This window comes from Bos mutus, chromosome 4 (genome assembly GCF_027580195.1).
Source record: "Bos mutus isolate GX-2022 chromosome 4, NWIPB_WYAK_1.1, whole genome shotgun sequence".
Taxonomy (NCBI): Eukaryota; Metazoa; Chordata; class Mammalia; order Artiodactyla; family Bovidae; genus Bos; species Bos mutus.
In genome coordinates, this window is record NC_091620.1 from 41,362,181 (window position 1) to 41,387,291 (window position 25,111).

General features: G+C 43.0%; 1 protein-coding gene across 1 annotated transcript in view; it reads left to right on the top strand.

Moving 5' to 3' along the window:
- Positions 1 to 25,111, top strand: part of HECW1 (HECT, C2 and WW domain containing E3 ubiquitin protein ligase 1) — a 270,983-nt gene that overhangs the window by 12,565 nt on the left and 233,307 nt on the right. Inside the window, exon 2 of the mRNA XM_070369359.1 lies at positions 2,159 to 2,266. Coding sequence (XP_070225460.1) covers positions 2,159 to 2,266 — 108 coding nt within the window. The remainder of the gene's footprint in view (positions 1 to 2,158; positions 2,267 to 25,111) is intronic.

The following is a 25,111-nucleotide window of genomic DNA, read 5'->3' on the forward strand; positions in this document are numbered from 1 at the left end:
TCTATGTGGCTACCTGACCGTAACTATTAAAGTGACTATTCTGGTGATCAGAGTGGATAAATTCAGGAAAATACCTCTCCTTGGAGAATTGCCATAATGAGGCAAATTCTGTCCAGGTACTGAAGACCCAGGGAACTAGGGAAATATTATGCCTTTTTTTTTTTTTTTTTTGCTGAAATGAGACAATTACTGTAAAAGACGTATTATGCAATCATCTTAGTAACCCAAACAGGGCTGTGAGCATACACTGTGATTACAAAGACAGACAAATTTTGCAAACAAGTGATTTTCCAAGAGATACAAACAGTTCCTGATATTAATGAGGCAGAGACGATGCTGCTCTGCCTGATTGTCTTTGCCAAGGAAGAGGCAGCTGAAAATGTGCAGTCGACTTCGCAGGTCACAAGCACGTTTACGGGTGATCTCATGTAATCCTCCCCAGCGAGGCCCTGGTTATCACCTGCCCCCTTGTGGATGAGGACCTGCCGCTGTAGACATGACACTATTGGTAAATGACACACAGGTCCTGGAGCTGGGTCCCTTAGCCACAAGCTCTGCTCTCTTTTCACTTCATCCTTGTTTCACTTCTTCCCTGTTTTCACTTCATTCTGCTTCATGGGGAAACAGAGTGAACCTCAGTTGCCAAAAGGGCTACCATGACCTAGCCCCTCTCTGCAGAATCTGAGTTCTGGGTCTGCTCTCAGAAGCCCCTGAGTTCTGGTTGTTTCCCCAGCCACTGTGATGGATTTGGAGTCTCAAAACATGGATTTCTCATAGCTTCAGATCCATTTAGCTTGGATGGTTACTTTCTGGTAAAGTGGAAACTGCAAGGGCCCCATAGAAGATTAAGGTAAAATCCATATCACTCTTTTTGTGCTGAGAACATAATGTCTGGAACCAAGGAAGAAGCAGTTGCTTACGTCTTTATGGATCTGTCCTCTCCAAGGATGCTGCCTTGCTCTCTGGACACCACCTTTAAGAAGGACATTGATGGGTTACAATATGACATCAGAGGAAGGGCAGGAGGGAAAAAGAGCACAGTCCCCCGACCTCAGCTCCTCTCAGTGCTTCCACGAGCAGACTCTGCCCTGCTCCAGGCTTGGACACCACATGGAGACCTTACTCCATCCTCCATCTCTACCCTGGTGGCTCTTTCTTATCCTTCATCTCTCCTTCAACCTCCTGTTGCCCTCCCTTCCTGTAGCTTCTTGTCAGAGCACTCTGCTCTTTTCCTTCCCCTCCCCTATTGCAAGTTGTAATAATGCATTTATTTCTTTACTCAGTATAAAATCTGTGTCTTCAATTGTTTGTAAGTTTTAGTTCAGAAAGGTTTTGTTCAACACCGTGGCCCCTGCACTTTCCCAGCATGGCAGATGGGTGGATCTCAATAAGTATCTGTTGAATGAACAGATGAATACATGAGTGCATGAGGGATGGATGGATGGATAAATTCATGGACGGGTCCCAAGTATTGGATGATGATGGGTATCCAGATTGGAGAAGAGATGATAAAAGATTGAGCCCATGGGAACTGGGCCCCAGATAAAAAGCGTGCTCAGATGCCTTCTTTATGCCTCATTCTGACCCAAATAGGGACCAGTTAATGAAAGCATTAGGAGGAAGATTTTTGCACTGAGATTCTACACATGGAGGAGCTATTCAAAAGGGAAAAGAACTGCCAGAGAAGCAATGATTTCTGTTTCTGGAGCGTTCAAGAACCAGCCAGATGTGACAAAGAATCTGCCTGCCAATGGCAGAGACATGGGTTCGATCCTTGGGTCACAAAGATCCCCTGGAGTAGGAAATGGCAACCCACCTCAGTGTTTTCCACTTACCTGGAAAATTCTGTGGACACAGGAGGCTGGTGGGCTATAGTCCATGTGGTCTCAAAGAATTGGACATGACTCAGCGACTGAGCATGAGCACAGATGATCACTTGCCGGGAGTGCTGAGGGGTAGGAAGATTTCTGGATTAAAAAGGGGTTGATCCAGATGGTACCTGAGAACACCTCTTACTCTCTGTTTCTGTAACTCCAGGTGCTTTTTCTTCTGTTGAGCTGGAGGTGGCATTAATGTCTTTTGCTCTTTTATTTTTTTTCTAAAAATTCTGTTAGCTAATATGTTTCTACTCTGCTTTCTCCCTTTCCTGGGAATATAGATGAGGTCTTGTCGGAAAACTTCCTGGACTATAAGAACCGTGGAGTCAATGGCTCTCATCGGGGCCAGATCATTTGGAAGATTGATGCCAGCTCTTACTTTGTAGAACGTGAGTACTTTTCCCATTCCTGTTGCTCGGGATGAAGCAGAATGCAGCTGCTTTTGTTCTTTGCTGTGCTGCATGGCCTTCTTTTAGAAATGTGTCATATAATAAATGTTAGACACAATCATTGACTGTACGATCCTAGTCTACACTGGAAGTTTGGTGGAAGAGTCCTTCCTTTTGACACACCCACTTTTTTCTTTTGAATTTTAACTAAATGAGAAATAAGACATAATTTAAGGTCTAAATACAGTATCAGATATGAACACAACTTGCAATTTTTTATCTTTTTAGAGTCAAGAGAATAAGTGTTAAGGATACATGAAATCTCAGGATACATGAAATCTCATGACTGTGTCTTCATTCTGCATGAACCAATGTGAAAAGGGGGGATTTGTGTGTAAATTAATTTAGTACTGGTCCCATTCCTTTCAAAGCAATTCTCCAGGATTTCTGTGACATAGAACATTTCCTCCATGTTCAGTTCAAAAAACAAACTATTCAACATAACTGTCTTCATCAGTTGTATAAAGATACACTTTAAATAAAATCATCTCTATAAAATATATAAAATACTATTACTGAATGAAAGTGTATTCAAACTTGATGAAGTTGTAATGTCTTAGAATAAATATGTGACTTACCATGTCATATTCAAAATAATTAAAAGTTGAGCACTCTAGAAAACTGACATTTTTTCAAGTACAAACTTGGAAAGATCTCACTTCCCAGTGTACCTCCTGGACTGACAATATCTCAGTCTTTTTGGAAAATGGATGAATTTCCATTTTGCAAATGTATCATATGAATGAACAATATACTAGGAATGTAGTTTTCTGCACAAGTGTAGCATAATTTGTCAAAAAGTAAAAATTTATCAAGACAAAGCTTAATTGAGTTTGCAAATAATTGGAATATTGACTCAGGGCACACACATAAATCAGATAAATTAAAATGTAATAATAAATTATAGCTTTAGGAATCAGTGCATTAAGACTGTATAAAATATGCCATAAGAATTTATATTTTTAATGTAAAGTAATTTGCGTTTTCAAAATTGTTTTATAGAACAAGTGCCAAATTAAGGAACAGGAAGAGATTGGATATACAAAATGTTCTAATATGGCTATCAAAGCATATGCAAATCAAAAATCTTCTTGCTATAATATAAAAATACAGAATCCAGGCCATATAAAAATGCAGAATCCCAAGCCATTATCCAGAAGGATAGAGAAGTTTTTGTTACAAATCAAAAATAAGACTCTTTGAAGTCTCTAAGTAGCAATAAACACATTAATCTCATTGGCAAATTATTGCTTCTTAAAATAAAAATAATTTTATAAACTTTGAAAATTGGCTAGATTTTAAATCTTGAAGTATAACAGAAGGGCATTTTACCTGGAAATTAAATTAGAATAATAAAATAACACAGCTTTGTTTTGTCCATTTTTCTCTTTATTTTTTCCTTTTAGTGTTTACTTTTATGAGAGTGGAGGTATATCACTGATTACCTGGAATCTATTTTAATAACACATGTCTTTTGGAGTTATGATTCAGTTTCATCAGATCATCAGATCAGATCAGTCACTCAGTCGTGTCCGACTCTTTGCAACCCCATGAATCGCAGCACGCCAGTTTAGAATTAGCTAATTGCTATTACATAGGGCTTCCCTATGGTGGCTCAGCGGTAAAGAAAAGAATCTGCCTGCAATGAAGGAGACTCGGGTTTGACCCCTGGGTCAGGAAGATTCCCCTGGAGGAGGAAAGTGCGACCCATGCCAGTATTTTTACCTGGGAAATCCCATGAACAGAACTCTGGTGGGCTACAGTTCTTGGGTTGCTAAAGAATCAGACATGATTGAGTGACTAAACAACATTGATTTATGTGGTTTTTTTGAAGACCTGATTAAATCAGATTTTTAAAGTACTAATAAATTAGAAACATTCAAAACACATATTTTCTGTACTCTCCAAGGAGTTAAATGCATGATAAAGTACAAGAAAAAATAACTCTTGATTTCTTTCCTATTCTGTGACATAATTTATTCCTAGAGGGCACCTAGCTGTGTGACTATAGTAATAATTGTTGTAATATGAGAACTAAAAAGATGCAAATTTTAGCACTGACAAAAGAAAGACTTAGTGAAATTTTAGCTTTACCTATCCTGTGGCTCAGATCATGAATTCCTTATTGCAAAAGTCAGACTTAAATTGAAGAATTTAGGTAAGACCTAAATCAAATCTCTTACAATTATACAGTGGAAGTGACAAATAGATTCAAGGGATTAGATCTGATAGACAGAGTGCCTGAAGAACTATGGATGGAGGTTCGTAACATTGTACAGGAGGCAGTGATCAGAACGATCCCCAAGAAGAAGAAATGCAAAAAGGCAAAATGGTTGTTTGAGGAGGCCTTACAAATAGCTAAGAAAAGAAGAGAAGCAAAAGGCAAAGGAGAAAAGGAAGGATGCACCCATCTGAATGCAGAATTCCAAAGAATAGCAAGGAGAGATAAGAAAGCCTTTCTCACTGATCAGTGCAAAGAAATAGGGGAAAACAATAGAATGGGAAAGACTAGAGATCACTTGAAGAAATTTAGAGATACCAAGAGAACATTTCATGCAAAGATGGGCTCAATAAGGAAAGAAACAGTATGGACCTAACAGAAGCAGAAGATATTAAGAAGAGGTGGCAAGAATACACAGAAGACTACACAAAAGTTATACTATATATAATGACCCTATATATACTATATATAATGAGCTATATGAGTATAATGAGTATAGCTATACTATATATATAGTATACTATATATAATATATATAATGAACCAAGGCTAGCGGTGGCTGCGCGGCACTGGAGCGGCCCTCTGGAAATACCCCACATCCAAGGTCAGAGAAACCCAGTAAGATGGTAGGCACTGGAGCAGCTGTGAGGAGATAACCCACGTGCAAGGGCAAAGAAGGCCCAGCAAGATGGTAGGAAGGGCGAATTCTCGTCTAGAATCAAACCCCATTCCCGCCACAGATGCTCAGAGGGCTCAAACAAACCTTGTGCATACCAGAACCCAGGGACCCCACAGAGACTGAGACAGAACTGTGTTTGAGAGTCTCCTGTGGAGGTACGGGTCAGCAGTGGACTGCCACAGGGATGGGCTCTGGGTGCAGCAGACTTGGGTGTGGCATAAGCCCTCTTGGAGGAGGTCACCATTAACCCTACTATACGGCTGCCAGAACTTACAGAGGACTGGGAAATAGACTCTTGGAGGGCACAAAAGAACCTTGTGCACCAGGACCAAGGAGAAGGGAGCAGTGACCCCACAAGAGACTGTCCCGGACTTGCCTGGGTGTCCGAGAGTCTCAGGTAGAGGCGTGGGTCGGTGGTGGCCTGCTACAAGGTTGAGGGCACTGAGTGTAGCAGTTCATGCATGGGATCTTTTGAGGGAGGTCACCATTATCTTCATTACCTCCACCTTAGTTTAGTTCAGTTCAGCTCAGTCACTCAGTCATGTCCGACTCTTTGCAACCCCATGAATCACAGCATGCCAGGCCTCCCTGTCCATCACCAACTCCCAGAGTTCACTCAAACTCATGTCCATCGAGTCAGTGATGCCATCCAGCCATCTCATCCTCTGTCGTCCCCTTCTCCTCCTGCACCCAATCCCTCCCCAGGGTCTTTTCCAGTGAGTCAACTCTTTGCATGAGGTGGCCAAAGTATTGAAGTTTCAGCTTCAGCATCAGTCCTTCCAATAAACATCCAGGACTGATCTCCTTTAAGATGGACTGGTTGGATCGCCTTGTATCCAAGGGACTCTCAAGAGTCTTCTCCAATACCACAGTTCAAAAGCATCAATTCTTCTGCCCTCAACTTTCTTCACAGTCCAACTCTCACATCCATACATGACCACTGGAAAACCATAGCCTTGACTAGACGGACCTTTGTTGGCAAAGTAATGTCTCTGCTTTTCAGTATGCTATCTAGGTGGGTCATAACTTTCTTTCCAAGGAGTAGGCATCTTTTAATTTCATGGCTGCAATCACCATCTGCAGTGATTTTAGAGCCCAAAAAATAAAGTCTGACACTGCTTCCACTGTTTCCCCATCTATTTCCCATGAAGTGATGGGACCAGATGTCATGGTCTTAGTTTTCTGAATGTTGAGCTTTAAGCCAACTTTTTCACTTTCCTCTTTCACTTTCAAAAAGAGGCTTTTTACTTCCTCTTCACTTTCTGCCATAAGAGTGGTGTCGTCTGCATATCTGAGGTTATTGATATTTCTCCCGGCAATCTTGATTCCAGCTTGTGCTTCTTCCAGCCCAGCATTTCTCAAGATGTACTCTGCATAGAAGTTAAATAAGCAGGGTGACAGCCTTGACATGCTCCTTTTCCTATTTGGAACCAGTCTGTTGTTCCATGTCCAGTTCTAACTGTTGCTTCCTGACCTGCATATAGTTTCTCAAGAGGCAGGTCAGGTGGTCTGGTATTCCCATCTCTTTCAGAATTTCCCACAGTTGCTTGCGATCCACACAGTCAAAGGCTGTGGCATAGTCAATAAAGCAGAAATAGATGTTTTTCTGGAACTCTCTTGCTCTTTCCATGATCCAGCGGATGTTGGCAATTTGATCTCTGGTTCCTCTGCCTTTTCTAAAACCAGCTTGAACATCTGGAAGTTCACGGTTCATGTGTTGCTGAAGCCTGATTTGGAGAATTTTGAGCATTACTTTACTAGCATGTGAGATGAGTGCAGTTGTGAGGTACTTTGAGCATTCTTTGGCATTGCCTTTCTTTGGGATTGGAATGAAAATTGACCTTTTCCAGTCCTGTGGCCACTGCTGAGTTTTCCAAATTTGCTGGCATATTGAGTGCAGCACTTTCACAGCATCATCTTTCAGGATTTGAAATAGCTCAACTGGAATTCCATCACCTCCACTAGCTTTGTTCGTAGTGATGCTTTCTAAGGCCCATTTGACTTCACATTCCAGGATGTCTGGCTCTAGGTGAGTGATCACAACATTATGATTATCTGAGTTGTAAAGATCTTTTTTGTACAGTTCTTCTGTGTATTCTTGCCACCTCTTCTTAATATCTCCTGCTTCTGTTAGGTCCATACCATTTCTGTCCTTTATCGAGCCCATCTTTGCATGAAATGTTCCCTTGGTATCTCTAATTTTCTTGAAGAGATCTCTAGTCTTTCCCATTCTGTTGTTTTCTTCCATTTCTTTGCATTGATCACTGAGGAAGGCTTTCTTACCTCTCCTTGCTGTTCTTTGGAACTCTGCATTCAGATGCTTATATCTTTCCTTTTCTCCTTTGCTTTTCACTTCTCTTCTTTTCACAGCTATTTGTAAGGCCTCCTCAGACAGCCATTTTGCTTTTTTGCATTTCTTTTTCTTGGGGATGGTCTTGATCCCTATCTCCCGTACAATGTCACAACCTCTGTCCATAGTTCATCAGGCACTCTGTCTATCAGATCTAGGCCCTTAAATCTATTTCTCATTTCCACTGTATAATCATAAGAGATTTAATTTAGGTCATACTTGAATGGTCTAGTGGTTTTCCCTACTTTCTTCAATTTAAAACAGATGTGGTCCACTGGAGAAGGGAATGGCAAACCACTTCAGTATTCTTGCCTTGAGAACCCCATGAACAGTATGAAAAGGCAAAATGATAGGATACTGAAAGAGGAACTCCCCAGGTCAGTTAGTGCCCAATATGCTACTGGAGATCAGTGGAGAAATAACTCCAGAAAGAATGAAGGGATGGAGCCAAAGCAAAAATGCCCAGTTGTGGATGTGACTGTTAATAGAAGCAAGGTCCAATGCTGTAAAGAGCAATATTGCAGAGGAACCTGGAATGTTAGGTCCATGAATCAAGGCAAATTGTAAGTGGTCAAACAGGTGATGGCAAGAGTGAATGTCGACATTCTAGGAATCAGTGAACTAAAATGGACTGGAATGGGTGAATTTAACTCAGATGACCATTATATCTACTACTGTGGGCAAGAATACCTTAGGAGAAATGGAGTAGCCATCATAGTCAACAAGAGTCTAAAATGCAGTACTTGGATGCAATCTCAAAACAACAGAATAATCTCTGTTCTTTTCCAAGGCAAACCATTCAATATCACAGTAATCCAAGCCTATGCCCCAACCAGTAATGCTGAAGAAGTTGAAGTTGAACGATTCTATGAAGACCTACAAGACCTTTTAGAACTAACACCCAAAAAGATGTCCTTTTCATTATAGGGGACTGGAATGCAAAAGTAGGAAGTCAAGAAACACTTTTATGGCAAATTTGGCCTTGGAGTATGGGATGAAGCAGGGCAAAGGCTTAATAGAGTTTTGCCAAGAAAACGCACTGGTCATAGCAAACACCCTCTTCCAACAACACAAGGGAAGACTCTACACATGGACTTCACCAGAATGTGAACACCGAAATCGAATTGATTATATTCTTTGCAGCCAAAGATGGAGAAGCTCTATACAGTCTGCAGAAACAAGACCAGGAGCTGACTGTGGCTCAAATCATGAACTCCACCATAGTCTGGCCCCAGGTAAATAGCAGTAAAGTAATGCTCAAAATTCTCCAAACCAGGCTTCAGCAATACCTGAACCGTGAACTTCCAGATGTTCAAGCTGGTTTTAGAAAAGGCAGAGGAACCAGAGATCAAATTGCCAACATCCACTGGATCAGGGAAAAAGCAAGAGAGTTCCAGAAAAACATCTATTTCTGTTTTATTGACTATACCAAAGCCTTTGACTGTGTGTATCACAATAAACTGTGGGAAATTCTGAAAGAGATGGGAATACCACACCACCTGACCTGCCTCTTGAGAAACCTATATGCAGGTCAGGAAGCAACAGTTAGAACTGGACATGGAACAACAAACTGGTTCCAAATAGGAAAAGGAGCACATCAAGGCTGTATATTGTCACCCTGCTTATTTAACTTATATGCAGAGTACATCTTGAGAAATGCTGGGCTGGAAGAAGCACAAGCTGGAATCAAGATTGCCGGGAGAAATATCAATAACCTCAGATATGCAGATGACACCACTCTTATGGCAGAAAGTGAAGAGGAAGTAAAAAGCCTCTTTTTGAAAGTGAAAGAGGAAAGTGAAAAAGTTGGCTTAAAGCTCAACATTCAGAAAACTAAGATCATGGCATCCGGTCCCATCACTTCATGGCAAATAGATGGGGAAACAGTGTAAATAGTGTCAGACTTTATTTTGGGGGGTTCCAAAATCACTGCAGATGATGATTGCAGCCATGAAATTAAAAAACGCTTACTCCTTGGAAGGAAAGTTATGACCCACCTATATAGCATATTAAAAAGCAGAGACATTACTTTACCAACAACGGTCTGTCTAGTCAAGGCTATGGTTTTCCAGTGGTCATGTATGGATGTGAGAGTTGGACTGTGAAGAAAGCTGAGTGCCGAAGAATTAATGCTTTTGAAGTGTGGTGTTGGAGAAGACTCTTGAGGGTCCCTTGGACTGCAAGGAGATCCAACCAGTCCATCCTAAAGGAGACCAGACCTGGGTGTTCATTGGCAGAACTGATGCTGAAGCTGAATACTTTGGCCACCTCATGCAAAGAGTTGACTCATTGGAAAAGACTCTGATGCTGGGAGGGATTTGGGGCAGGAGGAGAAGGGGACAACAGAGGATGAGATGGCTGGATGGCATCATCGACTCGATGGACATGCGTTTGAGTGAACTCTGGGAGTTGGTGATGGACAGGGAGACCTGGCTTGCTGTGATTCATGGGGTCGCAAAGAGTCGGACACAACTGAGCGCCTGAACTTACTTACTTAAATAGAAGGGAGAGAACACAGCTCCACCCATCAACAGAAAATCGGATTCAGTATTTACTGAGTATGGCCCTGCCCATCAGAACAAGACCCAGTTTCCCCCTCTGTCATTCTATCCCATTAGGAAGCTTCCGTAAGCCTCTTATCCTTCATCAGAGGAAGACAGTCTGAAAACCACAATCACAGAAAACTAACCAATTTAATCACATGGGCCACAGCCTTTTCTAACTCAATATAATGACTCAGATAACCACAATGATGTGATCACTCACCTAGAGCTAGACATCCTGGAGGGCAAAGTCTAGTGGGTCTTAGGAAGCTTCACTGTGAACAAAGCTAGTTAAGGTGATGGAATTCCAACTGAGCTATTTCAAATCCTAACAGATGATGCTGTGAAAGTGCTGCACTCAGTATGCCAGCAAATTTGGAAAACTCAACAGTGACCATGGAACTGGAAAAGCTCAGTTTTAATTCCAGTCTCAAAGAAAGGCAAGGCCAAAGAATGTTCAAACTACCACACAATTGCACTCATCTCACATACTAGCAAAGTAATTTTCAAAATTCTGCAAACTAGGCTTCAACAGTACATGAATTGAGAACTTCCAGATGTTCAAGCTGGATTTAGAAGAGGCAGAAGAACCAGAGTTCAAACTTCCAGCATCAGTTGGATCATAGAAAAAAGCAAGAGAATTCCAGAAAAAAAGTCTACTTCTTCTTTATTGATTATGCTAAGTCCTTTGACTGTGTGGATCACAACAAACTGTGGAAAATTCTTAAAGAGACAGGAATAGCAGACCACCTTACCTGCTTCCTGAGAAACCTGTATGCAGGTCAAGAAGCAACAGTTAGAACTGGACATGGAACAACAAATGGATTCCAAATTGGGAAAGGAGTACAACAAGGTTGTATATTGTCACCCTGCTTATTTAACTTATACACAGAGTACATCATGCAAAATGCCAGGCTGGATGAAGCACAAAGTGGAATCAAGATTGCTGGAGAAATATCAGTAACTTCAGATATGCAGATGACACCACTCTCCCATCAGTTCATGGCAAATAGATGGGGAAACACTGGAGAAAGTGACAGATTTTATTTTTTTGAACTCCAAAATCACTCCAGATGGTGACTGCAGCCATGAAATTAAAAGATGCTTGTTCCATGGAAGAAAAGCTATGACCAACCTAAACAGCATATTAAAAAGCAGAGACATTACTTTGCAACAAAGGTCCATCTAGTCAAAGCTGTAGTTTTTCTGGTAGTCATGTATGGATGTTAGATTTTTACTCTAAAGAAGGCTGAGCACCAAAGGTTTGATGCTTTAAACTCTGGTATTGGGGAAGGCTCTTGACAGTCCCTTGGATTACAAATAGAAACCAGTCAAACCTAAAGGAAATCAACCCTGAATATTCATTGGAAGGACTGATGCTGAAGCTGAAACTTCAGTACTTTGGCCACTTTATGTGAAGAGCCGACTCATTAGAAAAGACCTGATGCTGGGAAAGGTTGAAGGCGGGAGGAGAAGGGGATGACAAAGGATGAGATGGTTGGATGGTATCACTGACTCAATGGACATGAGTTTAAACAAGCTCCAGGAGATGGTGAAGGACAGGGAAGCATGGTGTGCTGCAGACCATGGGGTCTCAAAGAGTCTGACACCACTGAGCAACTGAACAACAAAAACTATCCTGACAAAATCTTACAATGTTGTATTATTACAGTAACTCAAATGTTATTTTTAAATTATTTTTTAGTTATTTCGCCCTGTTGAGCCTTTGTTGCAGTACTTGGGATCTTGGTTGCATCATGCAGGATCTTTCATTAAGGCCTGCAGTCTCTAGTTGTAGCATACAGGCTCAGGGGTGTGCAGGCTTCAGTAGCTGCATCATTCATGCTTAGCTGCTCCACAGCATATGGGAACTTAGTTCCAGACCAGGGATGGAACCCGCATCCTCTTCACTGCAAAGAGGACCACTGGGGAAGTCCCTCAAATGTTATTTTTTAATGTGTGCAATCTGGCTCAGCAGGCCAGTCCCAAGCCTTCAGGAGGAGCTCCCACAGTCCTTGTTGACCATGTGCTCCCAAAACCAATGTATGGTTACCAGGGGAGTAAGCGGGATGAGGGATAAATTGGGAGATTGGGACTGACTCGCTCACGTGTCTGACTCTTTGTGACTCCATGGACTATATACAGTCCATGGAACTCTCCTGGCCAGAATACTGGAATGGGTAGCTTTTTCCTTCTCCAGGAGATCTTCCCAACCCAGGGATCAAACCCAGGTCTCCCGCATTGCCAGATCCTTTACCAGCTGAGCCACAGGTGAAGCCCAACGTATACACACTTCTATATATAAAGTGAAAGTGAAAGTGAAGTCGCTTAGTCGTGTCCGACTCTTTGCGACCCCCCATGGACACCAGGCTCCTCTATCCATGGGATTTTCTAGGCAAGAGTACTGGAGTGGGTTGCCTTTTCCTTCTCCAGGGAACTTCCTGACCCAGGGATCGAATCCAGGTCTCCCACATTGTAGACAGACGCTTTATCGTCTGAGCCACCAGGGAAGTCTACTATATATATATATATATATATATATATATAATATAATAAGAAACTAATAAGAACCTATTGTGTAGTACAGGAACTCATCTCAATACTGTATAATGACCTATATGGGAAAAGAATCTTAAAAAGATTGGACATATGTATATATATAATTGATTCACCTTGCTGTGCATCAGAAACTAATGCAACATTGTTAACCAACTATACTCCAATAAAAATTAATTAAAAAAAAAAGAAGCCCTTCAGAAGTCCTTCTTGTCTTGCCAAGAGGAGGTGATTTCACAGGGAAGGTATCTTTGTTTTGATCTCTGGCCCAGACCAGTTATATGTAGCTCCCTGTTCATCGTTGCTTCCCTTGGGTAGCAGGAAGAATAGCATAGTAGGCTTGGAAGGACCACTGATTATGGCCAAAAGAATTTTTCCCAAAGGGACTTCCTTTCTCCACCCATCTTTGGGTCAAGTCACGTGATTATGGTCATGATTGCTGCCTTCTCACAGCTGTCCAGACCTAAACCAGAAATCTGCAGTCATTTTTGACTGCTCTGTTTTGCTTCAGTTTCCTGTTCCCCCTCAGTACCACCAGTCACCAGGTCCTGCCTTGCCTCCAGCTCATACCTTCACATTCAGCCTTCTCTGTCTCTGCACTCGCTTTCAGATTCACATCCTGACTGCTGCTTACTCTGATTTCATCACTCTCTGCATTTGTCAGAAGAGTGAATATCAAAACCCCTTTTCAGAACATCATTTCCAAATCTTCTTTCATAATTTCCTCCTCCCAAATTAAAGAAAAAACAACACAGTGTTCCTTGATTACACATAATAGACATCTTAACACCTAGCCCTGCTCTGAGGTTTTTGTTTTGTTTTTGTTTTTGTTTTTAATTTTTTTGTATTTGAGTAGAGTTGATTAACAGTTTTTAACAACACTCCCTTAAGCATGGTGAGATGAAATTTACACAGGTCATGGGTGGAGTTTGCCTCCCCTCTCCACCCTTCAGCAGGTGGCTTCAAGTGAGAGGCTTGTGGGCTCCATGGCCCTGTGCTCTGAGATTTTGACCCTTCTCCTATAAAATGAAGTTAATGCACAGTCTCCACAGTGACCCCATGAAGACTGAGAAAGCACACCTGAGGGGGGCCAGGCACATGTTTAGTATAGCCAGGTAGGCAGTCTAATAAGAAAGCTTTGAATGAGAGGTTGTGGTGCTTTTCTCTTTTGGGAATGGACATGGTGGTGCTTGTTGACAACTGTGAATTGAGTGGCTTATTTTGAGGGTTTCCCCTGGGGAAATCCTTTGCAGCCAGAGTTGGGGACCGAAGGATACCAAAGGAAAAGCAGGGCTCCAGGAGAGCTAGAGCCCAATGCTGACTCCCCCTTGTTAGCATTTCTGGCCAGTGCTGGCAGTACAGCAGAGCCAGAACAAGCCCTGCTGGAGCCAGAAGGTTCCCTAGATCTGCCCAGTTTAGCCACAGGGATCCTGCCAGGTCAACAATCCAGATGGTTCAGATGACATGTCGTATAGCTTTTTATTTGAATCTGGATGTATTTCCACCGGGAACGCTCTGTGTTTTAGAACTGATATGGCTAAGAACTGCACTATGGGCTGCCATTTTCAGTCACTGTTTTCTTCTTTCCAAGAAGCTGTCTCCTTTCATATTGCAATAAATATTTGAATCATAGGCTCTAAGAAAGTCTACTTCTTTGTAGGCAGAACTAGAAGACACATCTACCTTTCTTTCTTTCTTTTTCCCTATCTATATAACTTTATGGTGATCATGCTGCTTCACAGGTGTTCTTTTAGAAGCAGTGTGGCTCCATAAATATCTGCATGATACTGGGCATTTGATTATTATGCCACCTTATTTTTGGGCTTCCCAGGTGGCACAATGGTTAAAAAATCTGCTGCCAATGCAGGAGATGCAGGTTCCATCTCTGGGTCAGGAAGATCCCCTGGAGTAGGAAATGGCAACCCACTCCAGTGTTCTTCCCTAGAAAATTCCATGAACAGAGGAGTATGGCAGGCTACAGTCCATGGGGTCACAAAGAGTCAAACACGACTGAGCACGTATGCACTAGATTTTTATTACATAATTCCATGGAAGTCATAACTACCTGCATCGCTCATCCAGGTTCACACTATCCTAAAGGGAAACCATACTCAAAATTGCACTCTACACAATCATAAAGTAATTTCAGTATAGGTTATGACCTTACTTGTATTTCTTAAATCTTGAGAAAAGAATATGCAGTTCACAGCAACACTCCTAAAATGCATTTCCTCTTTCACCTGTGTCCTTTAACCACACAATTCTGCTGGTGTTCCCTCCCCCACTGAACTTCTCTGTAAGCTTGGTTCACACTCATGCTGATTTTCTTTCCTTCCTTGTTTCTTGCATGTTTTGCTTTAAAAAGCTAAATGAAGTCATCTTACTAGAGAGAAGCCTCTGGAGTGGTAGAAAAGGAGCCCAGGACACCAAAAACACAATCACTCACTCTTTAGCAGATCAGAGAGAAATGATTGGAAATATTCATATGCTAATAATGTCTGGGCTGCCTGAGGCCAACCTAAAGGTGCAGCAGTTTAGACTGAAAGGGGCCAATGAGGCAATGGAGCATGGCAGTGCAGGGGCAGGGATCCATATGGGAAGATGGGACATAGGAGTGAGGGGACACGCATAGCAGGCTTATCCTCAGCCCACCCAAGGTGAGAAGCGAAACTGTGTGCAGTCATCTCTTACACATCAAATAGCCCATTACACCCGCAGGCATCAAAATTCATCTTCCGTCCATAGATTAAATATCACATCATTAAAGAGTGACTAAGCAGTGGCACCCCACTCCAGTACTCTTGCCTGGAAAATCCCATGGACAGAGGAGCCTGGTAGGCTGCAGTCCATGGGGTCGCTAGAGTCGGACATGACTGATCAACTTCACTTTCACTTTTCACTTTCACACATTGGAGGAGGAAATGGCAACCCACTCCAGTGTTCTCGCCTGTAGAATCCCAGGGACGGGGAGGCCTGGTGGGCTGCCCTCTATGGGGTCGCACAGAGTCCGACACAACTGAAGCGACTTAGCAGCAGCAGCAGCAAGCATTGTGACAGGAAACAGCTACAAAAGATACAATCAAATCATTCAATTCAGATTTGCAACAACATAGATAGTTCTGACTTCTAACTAGTTACGTGTCAGACTCTCCCAGTGAGATGAAAGCTCTTAAATAAATGGCCAGGACCCTAGGAACCCAAAATGAGACTTTTCTAGATTAACTTGAGTTGCCATTTCAGTAAGATCACGTACAGACTCACCCACCTCTCTGAATCCTGCAGTGCTGGAGGCATACTGTGGACTGGACTGGTATCAGGGGACTCTGATCTATAGGTGAAGGCTCGGTCCCTGCCCTCCGAGGTTCTTACTTTCCAGGAGTGGGGACAAAAACACTTCTTACTGTGTCCTTTATCAGTGAAGGAGACCACCCAGCCTGGCTTTGGGGCCTAGGATTAATCACCACCCACAGATAAAAGGAGCCAGTAGGTGGACTTGGCCAGTGAAAAGGAAGGACTGGCTTTGGCGGCCGAGTGGTAGAGAGCTCCTTCTAGCACCTGCAAAGGCATGAAGGCATGGGGAGGTGAAAGTTGAAGGTGAAGTTCTGAGAAAGAGGAGAAGGGGGAGGAAGGAGTAGAAGGTGGAGCTGGAGGAAGAGAGATCATCAAGTCAGGAGGATTAAGTATGACCACAAATTCTTTGACATTTTTTTCATCAAGAGGCTAGGTCCATGTCCCCTTCCCTTAGGCCTGGAAGGCTCTATGACCCTTTGCTGGCTTCTATGTTGAAATGATGCTATGACCATTGGGGTGCATGTATCTGTTGAATTACTATTTTTTTCAATTCTTCTGCTCATTTTTAAAATTTTTTATTTATTTTTAATTGAAGGATAATTGCTTTACAATATTGTGTGGGTTTATGCCATACATCAACATGTATCAGCCATTGATATATATATGTTTGCTCCCTCTCTTCTGCTCATTTTTAAAACAAATTTTTGGGGGGTTTTTGATGTTAAGTTGTATGAACTATTTATATGTGTTAGATATTACCTTGTTCAGTCATATTATTTGCAAATATTTTCCCCCATTCAGTAGGATGTCTTTTTGTTTTGTCAATGGTTTCCTTTGCTGTGCAACCTAATTAAGTTTAATTAGGTCCCATTTGTTTATTTTTGCTTTTGTTTCCATTATTCTAGGAGATGGATAAAAAAAATACTGCTGTGATTTTCATTGGTGTTCTGCCTATGTTTTCCTTTACGGTGGTTTTCCATTTAGGTCTTTAATCCATTTTGAGTTTATTTTTATATATGATGTTAGAGAATGTTCTAATTTTATTCTTTTACATGTAGTTGTCCAGTTATCCCAGCAACACTTATTGGTGAAGAAACTGTCTTTCTCTAGTGTATATTCTCACCAGCTTTGTCATAGATTAGTTGACCATAGGAGCATGGGTTTATTTCTGGTGTTTCTATCCTATTCCATTATCCATAAGTCTGTTGTTGTGCCAGTACCATACTGTTTTGATTATTGTAACCTTGTGGTATGATCTGAATATAGCCTTTTATTTTATACTGCTAAGAGTACCGTGAGGTGAGTGCTATCACCATTGCATTTGAGGACAAAACTTAGTCTGAGACATGGTAGCTGATGTGGCAAGTGGTGGAGCTGGGATTTGAACCAGCCTTATCTGCTTGTGCTCATCAGCCACAGGGGAGGATCTATGGGGATACTGGAGATGTGGGACACAGAAGGGATGCTTGATGAACTGAGGTCCATGAGGAGTTGGAAGGAACAGGATGCAGAGAACTGTTAAGGAGCCCAGCCTTCCCTGGAAGCCCTTGACCTACTATGGACTTCCAGTCAGAAGTGTGGGTGGGCAGGCTGGGGACCTAAGAGAGAGAAGGAAAAAATGCTTTGTGTTGACCATTCTATAGTGACTCCATTCTATAGTGACTCTTTTCTGAATCAGAAGGGAAATAAGGAGAAACAAGAAGAACCCAGGAGTGATTTTTACCTATACAGACATGGTAGGGTCAAATTAGAACTCTACAAAACAGATTCTTTTTGTCCCTCTCAAAGCCACTCTATACACAGAATGCATCTCTTTAAATCACAAACACAAGGATCTAGAAACAACCAGGGCTGTAGAGGCCTCTCCACATCTCTGCCTCCAGAGAGGGTTTCAGTAAGACAAGGAGAGCATATTGGAGAGAAGTAGGTCAGAAAGAGAAAAATGAATATTGTATATTGATGTGTATATGTGGAATCTAGAAAAATGGTACAATTGACCCTATATGGTACACAAAGAAGAAGCAGACATGGATGTAGAGAACAAACATATGGACACCAAGGAGGCAGAGAAGGGATGGGATGAATTGCGAGACTGGGTTTGACATATATACACTACTGACACTGTGTATAAAATGGATAACTAATGAGAACCTAGTGTATAGCACAGGGAACTCTGCTCAATGCTCTGTGGTGACCTAAATGGAAAGGCAATCTAAAAAAGTGTGGCTATATGTATATATATGACTGATTCACCTTGCTGTACAGCTTCTGTAAGGCAACTATACCCAAATAAAAAATTTTTAAATCTCCTTGAGACAGAAACAATAGCTTTCTCATAAAGGCCTGTGGCAGATAAGGACAGACAGAGGCCAAATTGGCAGGAGAGTATGTGGGGCAGACAGGGAAACTGACCTAACTAAGACTCTGTGTCTGGACCTGCAGCCAGGTGTCTGAAGGACATGGCAAGCTCATTACCATAATGTCCAATTAGACACAGCAGATGGGCACAAGGTGACTCCAGCCATCCCAGAAAGGTGCCTGTGCTTGTCCCTGGGGAATCTGTGCATGGCTCACAAGATCTCATCTCTGGGCTGTCATTTGGATTAAGGCTATTGTCCTGAATAGAGGAATAAGAACAATAATAGCAGCAACTAAATATCTCTGAGCTTTCCCAATGTGCATGGTACCATGCTGAGTGCCTCAGACATCTTACTCCATTTATCCTTCATGAAAATCCTAGGTGGCAGATGTTATTTTTCCCTTTTTTGATAAGGAATCTGAGGTACAGGAATATAATGCAGTTGATCCAAGAGTCACAAGTAACAAACAAGTAGTGGGGCCAGGACTTGAACCCAGGTAGTCTGACCTCCGAACCTACTCTTTAGCCACCATGATGTCCTAATAAGACTAAAGTTGGCCAGAAGGGCTCCCACCACTCAAGTGGAGGTTCAGTGTAGAGTTCCGGTCCTTTGGAGGGTAGGATATTGGGTAATACACTACATAGAACTCTGAAGTTGGAGTTCATGCTGGGGCTTTACCTCCCTGAGTGATTGGCGGGGAAATTGTCTGGGCATCACAGTGGGAGCCAAATTATCACTGGGCTGAGCAAATCCCTTGACTAGAGGAAGGAAAGTTGAGATGGTTAACATATGGCTTTCCTCCCCTCCAGATGATTCCAAGTGGGGAGCTCCATAGACCATAAAAAGCTCCATAAAAGCTATAGAGAAAGTCAAACTGGAAGACAGAGCCTATCCAAGATTTCAACCACTTCCTCCCACATAAATTCAGAATCTCCTCCATTTCAATGTATTTGTTATGTGTGTGTGAATCCAATTTGTGTACTCATTTTTTTAAATATTACTTACTCCCTATGGAAACATGAGAAAACTATCAAATGTCATCCATAATTTTGGCAAAAATAACATTTTTAAAGATTTGTTTTTGTTGTTATTGCTGGTAGCATCTCCATTTGGAGGGGCTTAGTAAATATTTTTTCATTTTTTTAAATTGGAATATAATTGCTTTATGATGTTCTGTTAGTTTCTGCTGTATGAAGAAGTAAATCAGCTATATATATATACATATATCTCCTTCCTCTTGAGCCTCCCTCCCACCCACACCCATCTCACCTATCTAGGTCATCACAGAGTACTGCGTTGAGCTTCCTGAGCTTTTATAGCAGGTCTCCACTAGCTATCTATTTTACACTTGGTAGTGTATGTATAGGGCTTCCCTGGAGGCTCAGGGGTAAAGAATGTGCCTGCTAAGTAGGAGACGGGAAAATCCCCTGGAGGAGGAAATGGCTACCCACTCCAGTATTCTTGCCTGGAGAATCCCATGGACAGAGGAGCCTGGTGGGCTGTAGCCTTTGGGGTCGCAAAAGAGTTGGACATGACTTAGCAACTGAACAGCAGCAGTGGTGGCAGTGTACCATGATCCTCATCTCCCGACTTGTCCTACTCCCCCCTCCCACACCCTGTGCCTGCATGTCCACTCTCTCTGTCCTTGTCTCTATTCCTGCCCTGCAAATTGGTCATCTGTACCGTTTTTCTAGATTCCACATACATGCATTAATATACACTATTTGTTCAGTTAATGAATGAATGAAGTAAACTAGTGCTCAAAATGTCTGTGCAGGAAGCAGAAGACTTGTGCTCAAGGGCGACAGCCATCATGTCTTATCTTTCCTACTAAGGGCCCCTGAGCTGTCGAGATAGAGACAGGGAAACAGAGATGGAGAGTGGAAGCCAGGTGGCCCCTGGTCAGACACACGGCAGGAAGATACCACAAAGAGAACAGAGTCGACTGACCTACCCAGCTTCTTGGAATAGGGAGGTGACAGAGAGGTACCACCTTTCAAAGCAGAGAACTCTGCTCTGTAGTGAACACAGCCTGGTCCACACTAGAAATCTGACTAAATGCTGCAGCACCTCCTCCCTTGATTGAGGGTAGGGGAGTGGATGCTAGAAGAACAGTGGGAAGGGGGATTTCCCCCTTTTCCACATCATTCTGACCTTGTACCTCTCTCTTTTGACCCCCTGAGCCTTTCAGCCAAGTCTATAGTCATGCACAGCCATAGGGTTCTTTGTGAGGATGGAGACCCACAGAGGGCAGGGAGATCCTGCCCATATACCACGTGTGCCTTTCAAGACACTTATCACTGCCACCATGTACCAGTCTAGGGCCGGTTCAGAGGTTACCCTCAGGACTTCCCTGACATTAGCCAAGATAGGTCTCTAGTCAACTCTAAGGCCATTTTCAAATAACGCCAGCTATACTGTCCATACCAGCTTTGGACAGCTAGGAAAGAGTTCAGAATCCAAATAATACGTTAAAGTACAGACTCCCTCACAAAATCTCATGTATCACAATTGCCCCAAATTCCAGAGTTGATATAGTACTCAAGAACACTGCTGCTGCTGCTAAGTCACTTCAGTTGTGTCCAACTCTGTGTGACCCCATAGATGGCCGCCCACCAGGCTCCCCCGTCCCTGGGATTCTCCAAGCAAGAACACTGGAGTGGGTTGCCATTTCCTTCTCCAATGCATGAAAGTGAAAAGTGAAAGTGAAGTCACTCAGTTGTGTCTGACTCTTATCGACCCCATGGACTGCAGCCCACCAGGCTCCTCCGTCCATGGGATTTTCCAGGCAAGAGTACTGGAGTGGGGTGCCATCGCCTTCTCCCAAGAACACTGCAAACCCCACAAAATCTAGAAGATGAAACCAGTGCCTCAATCCATGGCGGCAGCTGCTAGTCTAAGCCCTGTTTCCCTCTTTCCAAGCAAACCCAGAGTCTGCAGCATCTGGCCTATTGCTAATGACAGCTGTTACCTGATGGAAGAGGGCAGACAAAAAGGAAAAAGGAGCTAATTGTCTTTAACCTTAGCCACAATGAATGCCAGTATCTCCCAGGTTGCTCAAGGCCAACGAGTCTATAATCCAAACCAGAGAACTTATATTATAAGCAGAGAATTTTATCTTATGCCTCCCACCTCCTTGAGGAAAAGGACAGCACCCTCACCTTCTACCAGAGAAGGACATACAGGAAACACTCCTATTTTTATACAAAATCTATCCATTTGAGCCCATAGACTTAAAGTGTTTTCATGGGACTCCTATTCCTTATATTTAAAATCTGTCAGTCTCTTTTTCTCTCTCTACATGAATAGTTAGCCCTGACAAAAAGAGACTTACTTTACACTCTGAGTTTTCTGTAACAGAGAACACAAATTTCTAGTGAAAATTAAGCCTTTAAGGCCTAACTGAGCCTTTAACAAAGGAAAAGAGAAGTAGTAAAAGGACAGAAAAAATATGAAATACTTTTCAGAAGGGTAAGAATAGATTATGTCAAACCTAAAAACAAAAACAAACAATAATAGAAGGAAAAAACAGTAATCAGATCAGATCAGTCGCTCAGTCATGTCCGACTCTTTGCGACCCCATGAATCGCAGCACGCCAGGCCTCCCTGTCCATCACCAACTCCCGGAGTTCACTCAGACTCACGTCCATTGAGTCAGTGATGCCATCCAGCCATCTCATCCTCTGTCGTCCCCTTCTCCTCCTGCCCTCAATCCCTCCCAGCATCAGAGTCTTTTCCAATGAGTCAACTCTTCACATGAGGTGGCCAAAGTACTGGAGTTTCAGCTTTAGCATCATTCCTTCCAAAGAAATCCCAGGGCTGATCTCCTTCATGAATGGACTGGTTGGATCTCCTTGCAGTCCAAGGGACTCTCAAGAGTCTTCTCCAACACCACAGTTCAAAAGCATCAATTCTTCAGTGCTCAGCTTTCTTCACAGTCCAACTCTCACATCCATACATGACCACAGGAAAAACCATAGCCTGACTAGACGGACCTTTGTTGGCAAAGTAATGTCTCTGCTTTTCAATATGCTATCCAGGTTGGTCATAACTTTCCTTCCAAGGAGTAAGCGTCTTTTAATTTCATGGCTGCAGTCACCATCTGTAGTGATTTTGGAGCCCCAAAGAATAAAGTCAGCCACTGTTTCCACTGTTTCCCCATGAAGCATAGGTTAATGCAAAGCTTCCAGGATAGTCCAAGGTCTCAGTGGGCACGCAGCTAAACTGAGTGCATGATGAAAAGAATTTCATATTACCTGGTTCCTGCACCTAAAGGAAGTGTAGAAGGGAGTGAGTAGTAGAGTAAGTACCATACAAACAAAAGCCTGAATTTGATGTGTGGAGCGTCTGCTATCACCTCTCCCACCTCCACACACTTTCCTCCAGGACAGTTCTTGGTCATCTGGTATAGACTCTTCTCTGAACCTACCCAGAAAGAGATGCTGACATTTCCAGTTCAGGCAAGTCAAATGGATGCTGGACAAGTAGAGAGGGAGCCCTTGCCAGCTGAACACAGGCAGCACTGTTAACCTGCCTTGATAGTCCCCTGGTTTTACAGGATGGCATCTGTGCCTCATCCATCACTTGTTTCTCTGACAGCCCTGACACTAACCTGCCCTGACAGCATCTCCTGTCTGCTGACTCTTCCCAGTTGACCTCCACAAATTGGCCAAATAGTCAAGATCAATGTCTCTACTCAGAAATGGATTTTTCCCAAGAGACAACAATCGCAGTAGACTCCAAAGCTGCAAATTTCTTTTCCCATGAAACCCACACCAATGGAGTTCAGTGTCCCTTTTTCAGGAAAGGAACTTGCTTACTGTAAAGGCTGCTTTTTTGGCATCAGGGATCCCTTAGAGGGACCCAGCATCCAGGTACTGTATTCCAGGTTAGAATTGTTGACCTAAAACAGACTGTCAGATATTGCTCCAGCCAAGGTCATTTATTCAGGATTAGCAGAGAATTGCAACCATGGTTCAGGGTCTGCAATCACGATGAGCCACTTGCAAGTCCTCTCACAGAAAGGGAAGGAGACCACTTATATAGAGAGGATAAGGAAGTTGGGAGGGCTGTGGTAAACAGAGAGTTCATGGCTTTTCGTTGGCTGAATCCTTGCCAGGAAAGAAGAGGAGTCTTTCTTCCTCCCACTGATTCTGCTATCACCACAGGGCATGAGTGCTCCCCCTTCTGGTCTCCCAACTCTATTTAATTTAGGTTTCTGTTTATTAATTTTTAGCAGAATCAACTGCAACTGAGAAACGCAGCAGCCAGTTCCATATGCAGCATGCCAGATGGCCTGGCATTTTCATATATGCTTTAAATTACCACGTCTGATGTGCCAGGAAGCCAAAATGGTGGGTGGGTTCTCCTGAGGCCCAGAATGCAACTTTGAGTGCTCCTAGGCTGTGAAATTCTCCCCACAGAAAACCATGGTCATTCAGCCCATCTGCAGCTGACCAAGTTAGTCCCAACTGAGCAGCCAGTTGGGAAAAACTTGAATGATGTCTCCTAGATTCCAAAGGAAACGGGTAGAGGTTGGTGGAGGTGGGGTGGGAAAGAGTGGTACCCTCAGAGGAAAGGGGAGAATTCAGGTAAGAACAGCTTTTTCCACTAGGATGGTCTCCTGTATTTCTTGCCACGGAAGCATACCCCTGAGGATTTCACCTTGTTGAGCAGCTTGCTCACAAGATTAAAATATGGTTGTCTGCGTTACATATCTGTATGAGCGGTGTCCCTGGATTTGGTAACACTTCAGACCTATTATTAAGGTCACAGGAATATCTGGTGACCACATATCAGAAATTATTTTCTGCCTCATACTGCCATTGCTCAGATCTGTGCATGGTCAAGGGTATACCCTTTTAGCCCAAATGGTTACTGTACCCCTCCCAATCTCCAGAATAGCCCTGGGCTTAAATTCTGCCCTGCTTCACCATGAAATTGCATTGTATCTTATGCCCCAATATCATAAAACCTGTACATCAATTAGATCTTCTAAAATACCCACTTTACATTCATCTGTGGCTCTCTCACATCCATCCAGTTTTGAAAGGTGATATTCAAAATCTCCCTGACTGTAAAGGATTCATTTGAAAGATTGCATCCCTCCCACCCCCTCCCTCCACCCCCACGCTTTCAAAAACTCTACCCTTCATACATCAGACCTACACCTCTGAGGATATGAGGATATCAGTATATCCTCACACTCCTTGGCACCACTAATCTGCATAAAGTACCTAAGAAAATGACATACTTCCCAGAAGGACCTCTGGAACACCTCTGGCAGGTCAAGAGCTGACTCAGGACGTACGTCATCATCATAGGATATGGGGAAGGGTCTCCACGTGACCCTCGCCCTTCATGCTTCTGACCCATGCCCTTTCTGCCTTCTGGAGCTCTTCAGTGTGTTGTCTATCATTCTACAGCCTTCTGGTTTGTGTCCTATCTCAATTTCAGGGACTCACTCCTCCACCAGCTGACCAGCCATGACCCTCCCTTTCAGTTGGACTGAAATACAGAGACCCACCCCAGTAATCCAGGATTAGGGACAAAAATATGTGACAGAGAAGGCACTTGACTTTGTGGTCTGTTGGGAGATCTTTGTGGAGGATCTGTTGGGACCCCTACCTGACCCTGAATGCCCCCGGGAGGCTCAGAGCCCGCTCAGCCCACTCCATCTAGGACGGAAGACTCCTAAGAGCACCTGCAGCTGTGTGATCCTCTTTTCCATTTTACATGGTCTCCTCAATACCAAGAGACAGAACATTTTGGCTCACTCTTCCAAT